At 41.0% G+C, this 19,043-nt stretch overlaps 1 protein-coding gene across 5 annotated transcripts in view; it reads right to left on the bottom strand.

The window, feature by feature from the left end:
* LOC126195432 (uncharacterized) overlaps positions 1 to 18,766 on the bottom strand; it is a 455,740-nt gene extending 436,974 nt beyond the window's left edge. For 4 of the 5 annotated variants that reach the window (XM_049934049.1, XM_049934046.1, XM_049934045.1 and 1 more), the window contains exon 1: positions 9,885 to 10,054. In XM_049934049.1, the coding sequence (XP_049790006.1) occupies positions 9,885 to 9,968 (84 nt within the window). In that variant the 5' untranslated portion in view covers positions 9,969 to 10,054. Of the gene's footprint in view, positions 1 to 9,884; positions 10,055 to 18,702 lie in introns of those variants that run through there. The other variant, XM_049934050.1, reaches the window with a different exon arrangement.
* Between the last annotated feature and the right edge of the window lie 277 nt (positions 18,767 to 19,043).

The following is a 19,043-nucleotide window of genomic DNA, read 5'->3' as shown; positions in this document are numbered from 1 at the left end:
CAGAAGAATGCTTGGGGTTAGATGGGTAGATCACGTAACAATTGAGGAGTTACCGAATAGAACTGAGGAGAAAAAAAAATTGTGGCGCAACCTGATTAAAAGAAGGGATCGGTTGATAGGGCAGATTCTGAGACATCAAGGGATCACAAACTTAGTATTGGAGGGAAGTGTGATGGGGAGGGGAGGGGGGGGGGTAAAAATCGGAGTGGAAGGCGAAAAAATGAATACAGGAAGCAGATTCAGAAGGATGTAAGCTGCAGTAGTTATTCAGAAATGATGAGGCTTGCACAGGATAGAGTAGCATGGAGAGCTGCATCAAACTAGTCTTTGAACTGAAGACCACAACACTTAATAATTGAGGTATACGTGACTTTCAAGTGCTCTAGGTTCTTCTGTGTTACTGAGTTATATACAGTGCAAAGAAAGTAATGTTCATAGAAACAAATAATCTTGAATGCTGATACACTTGGTTACAATCTGAATATACGTGATATTTAGTAGCGTTTTGTTACGTCGATGTAATGCACTCACTGCAGTCCTAACTGATGTTAATAAGTTTATATATGTACTGAATCTGTGTGTGTGTGTGTGTGTGTGTGAGTGAGAGAGAGAGAGAGAGAGAGAGAGAGAGAGAGAGAGAGAGAGAGGAGAGGGGGGGGGGGGTAGGGGAGCTGGGGGAGAGCTCTGAATGCAGCTACTTAAAAAGACACGCTGGCCAATAAGAGGTGGCGGTTATGTCATGTCAAATTTGCATAGGGCGTCTATTCCATTTTCATTAAAGACGGGAAAATTTTAGAAGTTTTTTTTCTAAACTTGGGACAAGTAAGGGAAAAAGAGAAATTGTATCCAAAAAATTTAATGGGTATAAAAGTTTACCTTTGTATGATGCACTCAGAAGATCTCAAATGACTGTTTGCAACCATTCTTGTGCACTGACACTGTATTTTCTCAAGAAGAGCGTTTTCGTTTTAACACTTACGCGATGTTTCTTCGTGTTAGCGTGATTCACAATGTCAGACCTTTCCACCATGACCAAAAGCAATGTTTGGTTTGCACAATGTGCATTCTACACTTTATCAAATGCCCGTGATAAAAGTAAACTCACTTATGTATCCCTGTTAAAATTACACTCTCATTTCGACATGATGAAACAGTGAACATGAATCGGTAGTGTCAACAGTGCAAAACTTTAACACTAAATAAACAAAGGTTGAGGAGCAAGTTGTACAAGTGTACAAGCGCCTCTTCATAGCGCAGTAAATTTCAAATCAGACATCCGGTAGCGCCAAATACTTAAGTCAGGCGGAATCACAAAAAAGCAGGACATTTGAGAGTCCTCAAAAAACCTTTCAGGACGGCGTTCAGTAGGCCAACTCGCTTCAAAACCTGCACATAGTAGGAAAATGGACATAAAATCTTAAACAGAACTATGGACATTTTAGGTTACTTGGGACGCTGATTAGGAATCCGATGTCGGAATTAACAAAATTCAAAATATCGGATCCATTTTGGCTGATGAAAAACTATAAATGTAGCGAAATCGAGTAAACCTAACAACGAATTAGAAGCCGAAATAGCCGCATTGAAATGTTTTATTCGTCGCTTGTGTCACTGCGCAGTTGGGCTGTCCACTAGGAGATGGTTTGAAAAGCAGATCTTTTGCTTCAGGTGGAATCTACGAGGCGTATTTTTTAAGTAAGTCCCGTTTTGAAATTAAAAAAAGACATGCTAAGATATCTCAATAATTTTATTTTTACATGAAAACCTGTACCTTAATCTACTTTTCTACATAATTTCCGTCAATATTGAGGCACTTGTCATAACGTTGTACCAGTTTTTGAATACCCTCCTCATAGAAGTCTGCCGCCTAACTTGTTAACCACTGCATCACCACTGTTTTGACTTCGTCATCGTCTTGAAGACGCTGACCACCTAGGTGTTTCTTCAAGATGAAACATGGGTGGCCTACGTCACACCAGAATCAAAGCAACAGTCCATGGAAAGGCGGCATTCAGATTCACCCAGAAAAGTGAAGTTTAAGCAAACAATTTCTGCCCGGAAAATCATGTGCATAGTTTTTTGAGACAGAAAAGGAGTATTGCTTGTGGAATTTCTGCCTCGTAATGAGACAATCAATGCAGCAGCGTACTGTAAGACATTCCACAATCTGCACCGTTCAATTCAGAACAAAAGACGTGGCAAGTTGAGCAAGAGCATCGTTTTGCTGCAAGACAATGCCCGTCAGCATGTGGCGAATCAGACCAAAGATCTCATCACATCTTTACGATGAGAAACTCTAGATAATCCTCCATACAGCCCCGATCTTGCGCCCAGTGACTACCATCTGTTCCTGCACTTGAAGAAACACCTGGGCGGTCAGCGTCTTCATGACGAAGTTAAAACAGTGGTGCTGCAGTGGTTAACAAGTCAGGCGACAAACTTCTAAGAGGAGGGTATTCAAAAACTGGTGCAACGTTATGACAAGTGCCTCAATATTGACGGAAATTATGTAGAAAAGTAGATTAAGGTATATGCTTACATGTAAAAATAAAATTATTGAGATATCTTAGCATGTATTTTTTATAAATTTCAAAACGGTACTTACTTTTAAAAAAACACGCCTCGTATTTATCTTTATCAGTTGTCATTTGCTGAACTCACGAGATAAATGGATGCGAAGATGCCAGAAGCCAATGGAAAACGACATACATCTTTTTCTCACGGGAATATTTGTTTGTAAAATCTCCACGGTAACGCTAGGTATTCTTCTTACGAGCTTCCTGCTCATCTCCAGGTAGCCGACCAATCGACAACGGAGCAGCTTCGATTAAAAAAATGGTTCAAATGGGTCTGATCACTATGGGACTTAACAGCTATGGTCATCAGTCCCCTAGAACTTAGAACTACTTAAACCGAACTAACCTAAGGACTTCACACAACACCCAGTCATCACGAGGCAGAGAAAATCCCTGACCCCGCCGGGAATCGAACCCGGGAACCCGTGCGTGGGAAGCGAGAACACTACCACACGACCACGAGCTGCGGACAGCTTCGATTATGGTATATCCTTGAATCAAAACTATGTGGTCTGATGTCGGCATCGGGCATTATCGCGGAATATTCTGAGTGCGGTGAAATTGGCACGCTACTTTCGAGAAATATAAGTTTTTTCGTAGTTCTTGATAAATATGTTTTAGTTTTGGAGATATCTGTACAAAATTTGTACAGTTTTGCAGTATTTCGCGAAAAAAAATATTGCTCGTGAAAATTTTAATGTTGTAAAAAAAATTATTTGCCAATGATCACAACTGAATAGCTCCACAAGAATTCTACAGACAACGCTACTTACTTTTTTGTATAGACAATAATTTCTCAGATAAATCCAATAATGACAGGCCCATTTTTACCGCGTGGCAGTGCCGCAAGGTACAAAAATAACCGTGCACTAGAAAGGTGCAAACATGTGCATTTCAACTCGTTAACTATAACATTAAGGTAGTAGGAGAGCCATTTACAAAAGTGGAGCCAAGCATATGAAATTTTGTAGCCAATAATTTCCGGCAATATCGGTAGCAGTTTAGTTATAAGTCGATATACGTTACTACACCGGTTTAAATGACATAAATATATCTTCTGGATATCCTCACAACCAGGCAGAATCGCTGCCATAAACAATGACGAAAAAAAAATGCAACATCAAGAAGGAGTTGTGCAACATAAACGAAAGTTGGTAGGCGTGTTTCTAATCTGAAAGATGATGTTCATTCGAATTTCACTTCAGTCGCATAACAGTGGTGATAGTAGCGCCACTATAAGGATGTAGATGAGGTTTGATATACACTCCTGGAAATGGAAAAAAGAACACATTGACACCGGTGTGTCAGACCCACCATACTTGCTCCGGACACTGCGAGAGGGCTGTTCAAGCAATGATCACACGCACGGCACAGCGGACACACCAGGAACCGCGGTGTTGGCCGTCGAATGGCGCTAGCTGCGCAGCATTTGTGCACCGCCGCCGTCAGTGTCAGCCAGTTTGCCGTGGCATACAGAGCTCCATCGCAGTCTTTAACACTGGTAGCATGCTGCGACAGCGTGGACGTGAACCGTATGTGCAGTTGACGGACTTTGAGCGAGGGCGTATAGTGGGCATGCGGGAGGCCGGGTGGACGTACCGCCGAATTGCTCAACACGTGGGGCGTGAGGTCTCCACAGTACATCGATGTTGTCGCCAGTGGTCGGCGGAAGGTGCACGTGCCCGTCGACCTGGGACCGGACCGCAGCGACGCACGGATGCACGCCAAGACCGTAGGATCCTACGCAGTGCCGTAGGGGACCGCACCGCCACTTCCCAGCAAATTAGGGACACTGTTGCTCCAGGGGTATCGGCGAGGACCATTCACAACCGTCTCCATGAAGCTGGGCTACGGTCCCGCACACCGTTAGGCCGTCTTCCGCTCACGCCCCAACATCGTGCAGCCCGCCTCCAGTGGTGTCGCGACAGGCGTGAATGGAGGGACGAATGGAGACGTGTCGTCTTCAGCGATGAGAGTCGCTTCTGCCTTGGTGCCAATGATGGTCGTTTGCGTGTTTGGCGCCGTGCAGGTGAGCGCCACAATCAGGACTGCATACGACCGAGGCACACAGGGCCAACACCCGGCATCATGGTGTGGGGAGCGATCTCCTAAACTGGCCGTACACCACTGGTGATCGTCGAGGGGACACTGAAGAGTGCACGGTACATCCAAACCGTCATCGAACCCATCGTTCTACCATTCCTAGACCGGCAAGGGAACTTGCTGTTCCAACAGGACAATGCACGTCCGCATGTATCCCGTGCCACTCAACGTGCTCTAGAAGGTGTAAGTCAACTACCCTGGCCAGCAAGATCTCCGGATCTGTCCCCCATTGAGCATGTTTGGGACTGGATGAAGCGTCGTCTCACGCGGTCTGCACGTCCAGCACGAACGCTGGTCCAACTGAGGCGCCAGGTGGAAATGGCATGGCAAGCCGTTCCACAGGACTACATCCAGCATCTCTACGATCGTCTCCATGGGAGAATAGCAGCCTGCATTGCTGCGAAAGGTGGATATACACTGTACTAGTGCCGACATTGTGCATGCTCTGTTGCCTGTGTCTATGTGCCTGTGGTTCTGTCAGTGTGATCATGTGATGTATCTGACCCCAGGAATGTGTCAATAAAGTTTCCCCTTCCTGTGACAATGAATTCACGGTGTTCTTATTTCAATTTCCAGGAGTGTAAATTAGCGCTGAAAAGCCGTGAGCGTTAGTTACATTTGAGATTTGACATGGTGAGTTGTTAGAATGAAATTTTCACTCTACAGCGGAGTGCGCGCTGATATGAAACTTCCTGGCAGATTAAAACTGTGTGCCGGACCGAGACTCGAACTCGGGACCTTTGCCTTTCGCGGGCAAGTGCTCTACCAAATGAGCTACCCAAGCACGACTCACGCCCCGTCCTCACGGCTTTACTTCTGCCAGTACCTCGTCTTCTACCTTCCAAACTTTACAGAAGCTCTCCTGCGAACCTTGCAGAACTAGCAGTCCTGAAAGAAAGGATATTGCGGAGACATGGCTTAGCCACAGCCTGGGGGATGTTTCTTCGCAGGAGAGCTTCTGTAAAGTTTGGAAGGTAGGAGAACAGGTACTGGCAGAAGTAAAGCTGTGAGGACGGGGCGTGAGTCGTGCTTGGGTAGCTCAGTTGGTAGAGCACTTGCCCGCGAAAGGCAAAGGTCCCGAGTTCGAGTCTCGGTCCGGCACATGGTGAGTTGTTGTTAGTCAAGAATACCTTTAAGGCGACAAAACGCCATGCAACACCTCACCGAGCTTGAACGAGGACGTATAATAGGGCTACGAGACGCTGGATGTTCCTTCTGCTATACTGAAGAAAGACTTGGCAGGAGTGATTGCTGGCAGCGCTGGTTACGAGAATGCACCGTCACAAGAAGTATGGTCTTCCGACTGCTACGTAGTACTACCGATAAGGAAGATCGTCGTGTTCGGCGGTATGGCTCTGTCACATCATACTTCATCTGCAGCAGCAATCTAAGCACCAGTTGGCAAAACAGTGGCGCAACGAACTCTTACAAATCGGCTGCTGCAAGGGCAGCTCCGAGCCAGACGCCCTATAGCGTGCATTCCACTGACCCCAAACCACCGCCATTTGCGTTTTCAGTGGTGTCAAGCGAGAACTCACTGGAACGCTGGGCGAAGGTCTTATGTTTTCCGATGAAAGCCGGTTCTGCCTCAGTGCCAGTGATGGCCGTATGTTGATTAGGAGGCCAGTTGAGGGCCTGTAGCCAACCTATCTGCGTGCTAGACACACTATCTCACCTGGAGTAAAGGTCTGTGGTGCAACTTTGGATGACAGCAGGTGCACTCTCGTGGTTATGCCAAGCATCACGAATGCAACTTTGTATACACATCAGTCCGATGAATCGGCCTGTAATGCTGCCATTCGTGAACAGAATCCCAGGGGTGTTTTCCAACAGAATAACGCTCGCCGCACATACAGCTGTTGTAACCCAACATACTGTACAGTGTGTCCACATGTTGCCTTTGCCTGCTCGAATACGAGAACTGTCTCCAACCGCGTAGATATGGAACATTGTCGGACAACAGTTTCAATGTCATCCACAAACAGCATTAACCGTCCCTTTGACCGACCATTTGCAACGGCGTTGAACCCCATCCCACAAACTGACATCCGGCACTCGTACGAAATATTTCATCCACGTTTGCATGCTTGCATTCAACATTCCAGCGGTTACACCTGTTATTAATCTACCAGCATTTCCCATTTGCAATGGCTTATCTTGTGCTTACATTAACCTGTGATATAACAGTATTAATCGCTTAAATAAGTTACCTAGACAAATGTGTTCCTGAAATTTCAGTACTCCACATTCGTTATTTTTTAGTGTTGCGATTTTTTCCCCGTCAGTGTATTGAACAGGCTACACATAGAATATCTGAGAAATGTGTCCCATTCACTGTTTACCGTCAACTGTCACGGCACGTATCATGTCGATTTGAAACGAGAATGATACCACAACTCTGGGCAAGTATGCATCAGTGCAATCTACACAAGATTTCGCGGAATTAAAGTCGGAACGCGCTGCTTTTCTCTATTCAGGCCAGGTTTTGAAGCGAGTTGGCCCACTGTGCGGTGGGATTTTTTTTTTTTAAGTACTATCCCGATAAAAATGGGACGAATAGACACACTAATTTTGGCGTCATTTCGTTGCGTGGATGTGAGCCCCCCCCCCCCCCCCCCTCTCCACTCCCACCAATTGGGAGACTGTGAGCGACGGAGAGAGATTTCACCCGAGGGGCACAGGCGGGAACTTTGAAGTGCCATCCCTCAGGCAGCTGCGAGCGGTGTGTACCGGGCGCCGTCGTCGATAATGCAATGAAAGTTTTACATGCTGGGAATATTGAAACGTTTCTTTACGGCGTCAAGTTTGCAGCTGACAGCGAGATCATGCATATGATGAGAAAACAGTTACGAACAACGCCAAACTGTGAGTTGGCAGCTATGAGCTTACAGACAGGTAAACAAAGTGTGACGAAAAGCAGGGTGATTATGTCGAAAACCGTAGAAACGACCATTTTTCTTGTACCTTCGTAAAAAATTATCATAATGTTCCTAATTTTTAATGACTTATCCTCATATTTGTGCGTCACTGCTTAAATAAATAAAGACGTTTCTTTAATAAACTGAGTGGCTGCTGTTACTCTTGTCGTTCTGACTAGTAAAGATTCACAGAGTTTATGTAGAGCCTATATCTCTTAGACTTTGTCAAAAAAACTTAAACAGCAGAATTAAAAATGAGGTGACTACGTGGAAGGGCTATTATATGAGTTTAAAGCGCTGCTTGATATTGACCCCGAAACTTTCAGAAACAGCTTGAGTGGTAAAATTGCTTTTTCAAGCAGAAGGTGTACGTATTAATTTTAGAAAGCTAATTCAATTTATAAACTTTAAAAAACTGCATATTGCATATCACAGGCAAAACTATTAATCAAACTCATCAGCTTGTGTCGGACGACATTTTATAGCTACAAAACCATGACACGTATAAGGATCATATTCTGAAAGAAATAAAATTGTGTATGATATGCAATATAAAATACGAGATATTTTTTATCTCCAGGACACTTTTGTGATAGCATAAGTAAACGCCTGAAGTAGTGTATACACTGAGGCAAATTAATCGCTTTAGCAAGTTGCACGTCTCAGTAATGAATTTTGAGATAAGACCGTTTGGAATGCGCAAGACTGACTTGTCAATATGCCTCAGCGAGAAAGCGCAAAATGACCGTCATTCAGATATCAGCGCTAATTGTTGTACCGGTGTCAAGTGTTTGGAGGCCCGCATCGCCGTACTATGGAAGGTCCTAATGGAGATGGTTTGCCGTTGCCTTCCTCCGACCGTAATGGGAATGAATGATGATGATGAATGCGAGACAACAACAACCAGTCATCTCGGGGCAGGCGAAAATCCCTGACCCCGACGGGAATCGAACCCGGACTCGAAGCGAGAACACTACCGCGAGATCACAAGCTGCGGACACACACACACACACACACACACACACACACCAAAGCGAACTGGTACCCAATCCTGCCACAAAGACAGAGGTAGGAAGCCAAAAGTGCAAAGGATATTGCCTAGTAGCAAGTACAGGCAGAGGTATTTGTCGTGAAACCTGAAAATTATTTCGCCGCTATTCGTCGCATTTTCCTTGCAACTGAAAATACCAGATGGCTCTGAACTCGAAGAAACTCATATAGCGCATATCTTCAGTTACCGAAGTTTTTTTTCGTTTCACCAGTACATGTGAAAACTACTAAAGATATGAATACAGAAAGTCTTCGGATATATATAGGCAATGGGTACCTGCTATTAAGTTGTGCCATTAGTGTCTTGGGCGATTATCAGATACAGTTTTAAACAGTTATGAGTTAGCTCATATCTTGGGGATTCTATAGGTTTTATTTTGAAATTCTGCTTCTAATAATTCACAACTGATTTCCATAAATATTCGTTCTATAAGCTGATACGACCTTTTCTTGCTATAATCTTTACATAACTATTTATAAACATTCTCAAGATGTTTTACAAATCAGAGCTGTCACCCAAGTTCAGTACACACGAATCAATTTTTGAGTAAATATTCTCAGCAACAAATAATTTCGTCTCCAAACTATCTCCGGCGACTTCTCTCCAAACATTGTTTGCTCTTCGATATGTATTAGGCGTTATATCTCGAGATAACCTACTTCAGTAGGTTCGTTGGTTGGTTGTTTTGGGGAAGGAGACCAGACAGCGAGGTCATCGGTCTCATCGGATTAGGGAAGGACGGGGAAGGAAGTCGGCCGTGCCCTTTGAAAGGAACCATCCCGGCATTTGCCTGGAGCGATTTAGGGAAATCACGGAAAACCTAAATCAGGATGGCCGGACGCGGGATTGACTACTTCAGTAATTCCACAAACCGTTCTTCAGAGCGAAATCTAAGAATATGCCTTATCTTCTTACAGATCGTTCCCGTAGCGTCTGTAAAGATGAAGTCTAATAAAGATCGCATGAAGGCCTGTAACAATTTTTTTTCCCCATGCGATATCCTTGAATGTAACTGGAAACAATGTTAATGTATGGAGCGAAGAAACTGTCGTTAACTGGTCACTATACAGAGCCGAGTAAAATTTGATGGAGGTAGGAACGAGAAGACGTTAATGTCATAAAGGCCTTACTGGATTCTATAGCGGGTACAGCGGAAATAAATACTAGTGTTATCTGGATCATACGCCCTGCAGATACGGTGAACATACAAGTGTTGTGGATGAGGAACAGCAGTACCTGTGAAAAGCCGCCACATTCTAACATGATGACGCCAGCTACAATCGCGATGTTCCATGTATTAAAGCGGCTCATGCTGCACATCGTAGGAAACGGGAGACTGAGACGCGCTTAATCAGGTTACGCACTCACTGTCTGCGTTCAAACACGCCTGTACACATCGCCGCGGCTGTCACACACGCAATCGACTGCACCAAACGCAGCTATCGACCAACATGACACCATTCGATTCTAGTCAAACTTCGATTCGCGCGTGTCATATTGTGAACGATTCGATTTAGGAATACCTGTAAATGTATAGTGAATCAGGTAATTTTTTGTTACACAAATTACAAACCCTTAGTCTGTACAAACCAAACAGCATCGCTGGTTTTAGCAGACTAACACTTTAGTGTGAAAGACCCCAGCTGATGAGGGCTACGTTGGTGTGTAGCTTTTGTTTACCGGATTACTTCGTCCCAAGACTTGGGTTTTACTGTGTGTGACAATACAGGGGGGGGGGGGGAAGTGAAGAACCAAATAACAGGCGCGTCTAAGAATTAACAATTGCATGGTTCGGAATTGTAAAATGTGATGCAAAGTAAAACATTAGTGTGAAATCCGTTCTCGCTCTCGCTCTCTCTCCCTCTCTCTTTCTCTCTCTCTCTCTCTCTCTCTCTCTCTCACACACACACACACACAGTCAGAATCGTTCACAAAGCATATCCGATACTCTTAAAAGTATGACGAAAATTTAATTAGTAACAGCAAATATTTACTTAAGAAAAACGTTTAAGATGATTGCAAATGGTGTGTTTCACATGAAACACACCAAAGCCCCTCTACTGGAGGACCTGTATCTTTATAGGAGTTAAACATTAATTTCCACAATTACATAGTTCAGAAGGGAAGAAAACACATTTTCATATTAAACCCATTCAGTAGTTTGTATTATTCTTGTCAATTTATATCTAGATTTACTGTTAGCTACATACCATAAAGACGACATGTTGGGTTACAGAGAGGCACAGTTAAAAGACATTTACATGTTAGCTTTTGGCCACAGCCTTTGTCAGAAAGAGAACAAACATTAATTCACACAAGCAACCACACCTCATGCACACATGACCATCATCTCGGACTGTTAAGACATTCAGTAGAGTGAATGAATCAAATTGTGTCACCTGCAAGCTATGAAGCATTCTTTCAGTATCAAAAATATTCAAATAATGGAATTTCACTACACTTTTCACTTAAAAATAGATAGCTATGTGTTAGATGGAACTGAGGTACAGCAGTTTACATCTCCAGTAGGGAATCTGTCACACAATGACACTTGGCCCTACAGAACACGTCTGCATGCTGGTAATGGCGTGTTACACGTGAGCCAGCTGATACATCAAGCTGAGCAGTGCATCTGTGCTTAACAGAGAGCAAATCTCATGTACAACCAGACTAGTTGTTAAAGAAATTTCTAACAACCTAATTGTGATTAAACTTTGTACCATCTTTTGTAATGATAATAGTTAATGAAAGTATTAATTTCTGTTTATATTTAAATTTAATTCTGACAAACGCAAAATCAATTAAAATGCTGAATTTTGGACCTACCATGGTAAGTAACTTTCTGAAAAGTTACTGTGTTTTCTGTAAATGTCAGCAAAGAAATTAACGGAATACTTTAATATTAACCAAACAGCATTTTGGTTAAAGGGATAAAATTTTGTGTAATATTTTCAGTTTAAGTTCTTGGATATCATCATCACTGAAATTGTTAAAAATGAAGTATAACTCATCATGAGAAGTAGATTATGTAACCTCGATGTGCGTCACATGTATTGGCAATATAATTATAAAACAGCCCATTTTCTGTACTTTGGTAATGTAATATTTACTTTGGACCATGATATGAGTAAAGAAAAGATTATGTTTATCTTATTACATTTTGGATTTTTGTGGAAATTGATTTCTGAACTAGATTTTATTAAAAGAAAGAAATTATCAAGTTGTAAAAGTTGAAATAGGATGCTGATTGGCTACTGCACTATTCTGCCAATTAGAGAAGAGACTTTTCACAGGCTTGGGAACAAAGAGAGCATTTTTATTTCTGAGCTAAGAGGCATCTGAGGTCAGCTCCTGTGTTGTGAGATCTTGCTGCCTGGAGCTCTAATCATTTCTGTTGATGATTGTGCAATGGCACATGTTTTGGTCTGTCCACTGTAATTTCATCATTTCGTTTATGACTTTCTTTAGCCCCAATGCCTGCATGGAGTGAGATATAGTCAACCTGGAAAAGCAGTTTAAAAGACCACCTGCATTACATGTGTCAGAAGGACAAATATGAATAATGTTCAAACAGGTGGCAACATTTGTTCCAGTTTGAAGCAGTTTGCAGCTCACTGTTGACAGAATATTCACCAAGTGATTTTGAATTAGGCATTTGCTCACGTGGCCATTTCTCTCAGTTTCAAATAGGATTACAGCACAGTTTCAAAGCTCATTTTTAGTTGAGACATGCATCCTTTTTTCAAAGATGCCTTTGTTTCTTTCAATAACAGTTAAGAAATAATTCACTACAGAATGAGATTTAAAAATTGTCTCAGACTGACTAATTATGTGAACTCTTTGGTTAACCCTTTTGCAGGCACATTTTTTTGTATCAACTCAGCAAAGATAATTTTTTTGCTATCCTATTACAATTTTGATCAACTGAATATATTTATTTTTTGATAATTTAATTTTTGTGATTTAGGACCAAAAACTATGGTGGTATATACACCACCATGACACCATTGTGAGGTATTAAAGCTATGGTGGTAACCGAATTTTTTGTGATCTGTTGTGTGTTGCTATTACACATAAAAACAATGAACAGTGTATTTTATTTTTATTTTGTGGTTTCTTTTACTTTATTTAAAAATATTTGTAGTTTACTTACCACGAAGTGAAAACAAATGTATCAACTTTATCATGCAATGAAGGTATGAGCTGATAAAGGTCACAATAATGTATATTGCAGAAGTGAAGCAATGTCTTCCAACAACAGCAGTGATCCCATGACGAACAGAAATGGATTGTTTTAGCAGTTTTCAGACACCACAAGATGTCAGACTAGACGGAGGTGGTAAGATGTATTCCAAACAGCTTTTGGATGCCCTTAATTTCGTGGTAACTATGTTTCTTAAGGACGACAAATGACAGATTAATTTTGTGGTGATTCCCAAGCCTCTTTCAGAAGCTACTTTGGTGGTAACCATACTTCCCAATAACCATTATAACATTGTTGTTTGGTGAGATATTTACTTCCCACAGTCCTGAAGACTATATTTCACAACAAACAGAAACTACAGCTGGTGCAGCGGACTGCCAATAGATGTCAGTAGTGTACATAACTAGTAAAACATATTCCCTTAAACATTGTACAGAAATACATTTAATGGGCAGTATATCCCCCATGGCCCACGAATGGGTTAATAAATGGGAATACTCTCCACATAACCACTCAAATTTCGGAATTTTCTTGTTAAATTTGTAGGCTTCATATAAATCCCAAGACTAGCTAGGGAAATTAAGGATGATCCAGATACAGCCCTACATTACCTCAACAATGACTGATGCATCTGAGATGGTTAAAGTGCCCCACAGGTTGTCCACCGATTAGCATTTCCATATAACTGCCAACTACATCAGCGATACAATATGTGTCTAGAGTCTGAGGGTTTCAATGAGAGAGAGATTTTAATGTGTTGCAGAGTGGGTGAATAATTTTGGCAGCTGATCTATTGTTCAGAGACACATAAATAAATAATTTCATCACTTATTTAATTTCTACATATTTCACTGCAGTGTATGTTCTTATATATATTAAGCACTTTCAGACCAGTGAGGGATATTGGGAAAGTAATCTCAGTTGAGCTACAAATAAAATATTGGAATAGTTCATGCACATTTGTTAGCAAATCTTAAAACTTAACTCTAACATTACTTCATTGCATAATCACTGCACATAACTGGTATAAGGGGTGTTACGTAGAGAGGGTAAGGAGAACAAAGAGGAGGTAAGTGAGGGCACAATAGAATTATGAGTGAGGGGAGGAGGGTGAAGAGAAAGGAGGGGAGGGTCTATGGAAGGGAGATGCAGGGATGTGGTACCAATGCCATAAACCAGGCTCGTCAAAACTGTGGCCCTGGTGCGCTAGCGCCCGCGATAGCCCGAGGCCTGCGCCCCAGGCGACTTCGTATGTTGCTGCATTGGCCAAACAGTGCCACTTAGTTGACCATGCGGTCTGGCTGCTGTGCATTGCCATGCCACTGTCCGCGCGCTTTGCACGGAAGACAGACCACCGCGCCAACAGCAATCAAAAGCATTGATACGATACAAAGATATTAACCAAAAGACGTAAGGCTAAAGAGGGTCGAGATGAATGGTCAACAGCAACAGACAAAAAGCAGAGGAGCGGCACATCCACACTATTTCAACCCGAGCAGTAAATTAAGTTGTTTTGTACTGCTGTTGGAAATCACGCCAAATATTTAGTTGTCATCAGAACCTCATGTATTCAAAACAATGACTATTGAACGGCTATTTAGTACCTGTCGCAAAGATCACTTCGAAAATTTGTCGCAAGAGGAACACCTGTCGAAGCTTGAAGAACTAAAAGAAAATTGCAAGCAGCATTACAGTGAAGTAAGTGTTTCCTATCGTATGACGCGTTATTATTTATAAATATGATAAATAAAACTATATTTTATAATCTAATATGTCACATAGCAATGGGCCAGTTATCGAATATCAGATTGTCAGCTACAAGGAACATTTCTTTTTGGTTAATTTTTATATTTGGGTTGCATTACATCGCGTCGCACAGACATAAGAAAACGTTTCAGGTGTTTTACTTTTTTCCACTTTCTGAAAAGCCATCACAAATGCTCTCTCGGACTGCAAATTGTCATTAAGAGGCATTCTTTGTTTTTGTGTATTTATGTGTTGATGTATGGAAACACATATGTTGCAGTTTGATCTGTTTATAATTAATTAAAACGCAAATATTTCAATACATAAAAATTTATTTTGCGACCACGTTTCACTGTCCTTGCTAGCATCTATGGCCGCTTTTTAGAGGAGCTGTGGAAAAACGCAGCTAAAACTAATCTTTTTTGTTAATTTCTTATTTAGGTTTCAATGAATGAAACAATTAATTGTAGCAAAGTCTGCGCGCAAGTTACAAATGCTCGCTGAGAATTGTGAAAGCTCGGAAACCCTTTTGCTGCTGTGAATCACATCAAGGATTGCCTGGTCGACTCGGCGGTTCGTATTTGTGCTGCAGACCACACGGAAAAATTTGAAAAACTGTTGCTCGCTGAATCGAAGATATGGCCTCAGATATGGAGCAGTAATTAACAGAGAGAGCGGCAAACTTTGTTTCATTTTCTATCGCTCTTGAAGAGTCCACAGGCGTTGTGGACATATCTCAGCTCGTCATATTCATTTGGGGTGTCCACAACAATCTGTGTGTCATCAAAGAATTTCTCTGCCTTATGTGGTTAAAAGACACAACCTTGGGTTTGGATGTTTTTCTAGACATTGAAAACATCTTCGAGTCAGTGGGTTTAAAATGGGAACACCTGATCAGTGCAACAACTGATGTAAACCCTGTGCTACGAGGGATACACAATGGATTCCTGGGTTGCGTCAGGTCAAAATTGGCTGTAGTCGTCTGTTCCTTATTCACAGCAGTCCATTGCCTTATACACCAGGAGGCACTATGTGCGAAGATTGTCAAGATAAAAAATGTTATGCACACAGTTGTTCCAATGGTTCATTATCTTCGCTTGCAGTGACTCACAAATCGGCAATTTAAAGTGTTTCTGGCTGATGTCGAAGCGGAATACCTGGACATCCCCTACCATGCCGAAGCAAGATGGGAAGGTGCTTCATCGATTCTTCTCCTTGAGGTATGAAATCAGTACCTTTTTGGAAATGGTAGAATGTCTAGAAGAATTACTTCGTAATCCTAAGTGGGTGGCGATTTTAAATACAGTGAACATTTCACTCCAAGGTGAAAATCACTCTGTTGTTGATTTAGTGCAGACGATTCAAGCATTTCAAAAACAACTTATTTGTGGGATAACAGTTGCACGAGGAGAACTGTGGACACTTCTCTGCATTAGACAGCATTAAAGAAGATGCTGATTTTTCATATTATGTTTAAATCATCTGCGAATTACAAGAAGAGTTTGAAAACAGATTTTTGGAGATATATATGTTTGCCCGTTTTCCCTTGACGCAGAGAACGTCTCACAAGTATTTTAACTAGAGCTGATTGACCTGCAGTGCGATATCCGCCTGAAGGACCGCTTTCTTATGGGTAAAACTTTGGATGACTTTTACAGCTGTTTTCCACGAGCTGTTTTGCACCAGCACACCGCCAAAGTTCTCTCAATGTTTGGTTGCACGTATATTTGTGAGCGCTTTTTCTCCGTTTACTACTTAGCGATAAAAATTTGACTAATTCTTAGAGGTTAGCAGTCTCCCAGAATATTGTACCAAGCCTAGACAAAATCAATTCCTCGAAACAGAAAAATGTGTAAAATGTTATTGATCTTGTTTAACAATGTTGATGGTAACGATTAAATGTCTTTACAACCTTAATTCTATTTTTCTAATAGGTTTTCAAACTTGATCAATTAAAATTATTGTGTACAAAACACCAAACTAAGGATCTGATGTCTAAACTCTGAAAAGGGATACAAAAAGCAGTGGTACGAAGTACAACAAAACAATATTTGCTTGTTACTGCTAACAGGAAGAATGAGACTCTATATTCCTTAGGTAAAATTATTTCTAAAATAGAATATTTATGACACTAGTTCATTAAAGAAATTTATATATCTTTCAGAAGATGCATACTGTAAATATGAAGAGTGTTCATGTAGAATACTACTAGAATGAACTGCGGGTCAGAAAACTACTAAGTTGTTCTTCTATTCTTGTTTTTGATATTGTTTTGTAAAGCTTTGCGCAGTAATTCTGCCACATGAACAGTAATTGTTACCTAAACAGTAAATGGTTTCCTTGTTTTACCACTCATCAGCCACTTTTACAGATCTGTGCTTCCTCTATTAGTTGGTTTGCATTGGATCTGACTGCGAGACAGTCCAGGGTCGAGCAGTGGTGTGCGGTCTCACTCGCTCCCCAGCTATCTATCTCGCTCCTATGCTGACACTAGCGACATATGGTCACGGAGTGCTGAACTACGCTGCCTCGTGCCCGCAGGGAGCAGTGGCGACCGCCGGGCGCAATTCTTGGATGAGCCTGGCCTAAACCTTAGACAGGGAAGGAAAGATGCATTTAGCACATGTCTCCAATTTCCATCATGGATGATTATCTTCAATTTTCGCATTGTTTGAATTTGATCAAAGACTTTCCGGCATTGTCTTAACAACACATATCACAAATACCCAGCATTAAGTTGTCACGCCACAAGCATTATACGAAACTGAAACTAAAACACAATAAAACTTTTGCTAGCACTTGGGTTTTAGTTATAAGGAAAGGCACATTGCAACTAGATACAACTTTTACATTTCATATCATCAGCATTGTTCCCAAATATACTTGGTTGCAATGTCTTCAATAAATATTTGTTTGTGCTGTTGCTTAGAGCTAATTAGGGAAGACAGAGAAATTAAATATTCGAGAATATTTAAAAATAAATACAAGTGCCATGCTATTTACAGTCAGCATGCAGAAATGCGAATTTGAAACTGAACTCTGGATTGTTTTGTTTCCTCTTAGGATTTCACACTTCATATGCAAAAAAATAAATAAAAATAAAAAACACAATAGAGGAAAATTTGCAAAAGTGGTTTACCTACATTCTGACACAAATACCAGATACTGTTGGATAGTTATTAACAATAAATTATTTTCTCCCCATTATTTATGTGGGTACAGTAAATGCAACAAACAGCATCCATGTACCCTAATCCACATATAAGTTTGTAATCTTTGAAATACACAACAGGCAAAAGTTCCAGAAAAAAGCACTGTACCTACAGTACAACAGCTGGAAAAGACACAGTCTTTTCATTCATCTGTAAACTTTCAAATATAAATTGTTTTCTAAATAAGTGAGTCTCTCATTATACCATTTCCCAATATGTAACGAAACTTGTGGCAAAATTGTTCTTGGTACAATGAATGAGTAAATTTCATAGGGTGACCAATGAGCCAGATTTTGTAATTATGCTGATACTATAAGCACAATAAGTGAAGCGAAGCCCAGGCAACTGCCACCACTTTCTGAACTACTGCCATTTCAGTGTACTAATGGATAGCCTAGTAAAATACAGTATAGGTACACACATGCTCTACATTTAAGAACAAGACTGAGAATCCATCTCGATTCTGTGTTGTAATTATAAATTTCTCAATTTTTCTCACAACTTCCACAACTATACTGGCTACGCTATCATATATTAATGTGCCAGGTGTTTTAAGACATTCCCCTAAGACATTCTCTAAGAAATTTTTTGTATTTATTATAAAGCACTCTTGACCACACCACAACACATGTACATCTGTTTGTAACAAACTATGATACTTTAATTTTGCTATGATCTCAGATATAACAACAAGATCAACAGAGCTACCAATGTCCCATAAAAATCCCATTTTAAGATCCTGATTTATTGTTTCCAGACTTAAGAAAATTTATGTAAAGTATTTCCAAAATAGTTTACCAAAATGCTCTGAAAAAACTTGTTTCCATTGATTAAAGACTTCCACATTTTGCATATGCAGCCCAGTCCAGAGAAAACTTAAGAAATTTCTCACCTGTACAAATAAGCACCACAGTCATTTTAATCAGTATATTGTCTGCAGATGTCTACAATGCCCATTCACAACAGCTGCATAGATCTGCGAATTGGTTTTGTGATTCACGAACATTGCCACATGAGCCTAAAATTAACCAGAACCATTAACTGTAAACAACTATAAATTTGTCAGGGCAAATGTAGGGCTACTTCTTAGACTACATTAATTGTACAATCAAATTTGATAACCTTCCTTTAAACATGAATTATTAGCAACATTTTCTAGAAATATTCACTTGAAATTCATTTACGTAGCCATAATAAAAACAGCTCTTTGAGTTCTGGCTTCCACTGAAGATT

Source organism: Schistocerca nitens, chromosome 7, assembly GCF_023898315.1.
Source record: "Schistocerca nitens isolate TAMUIC-IGC-003100 chromosome 7, iqSchNite1.1, whole genome shotgun sequence".
Lineage (NCBI taxonomy): Eukaryota > Metazoa > Arthropoda > Insecta > Orthoptera > Acrididae > Schistocerca > Schistocerca nitens.
The sequence above is the reverse complement of the archived record's forward strand: the minus strand, read 5'-3'. Positions and strand labels throughout refer to the sequence as shown.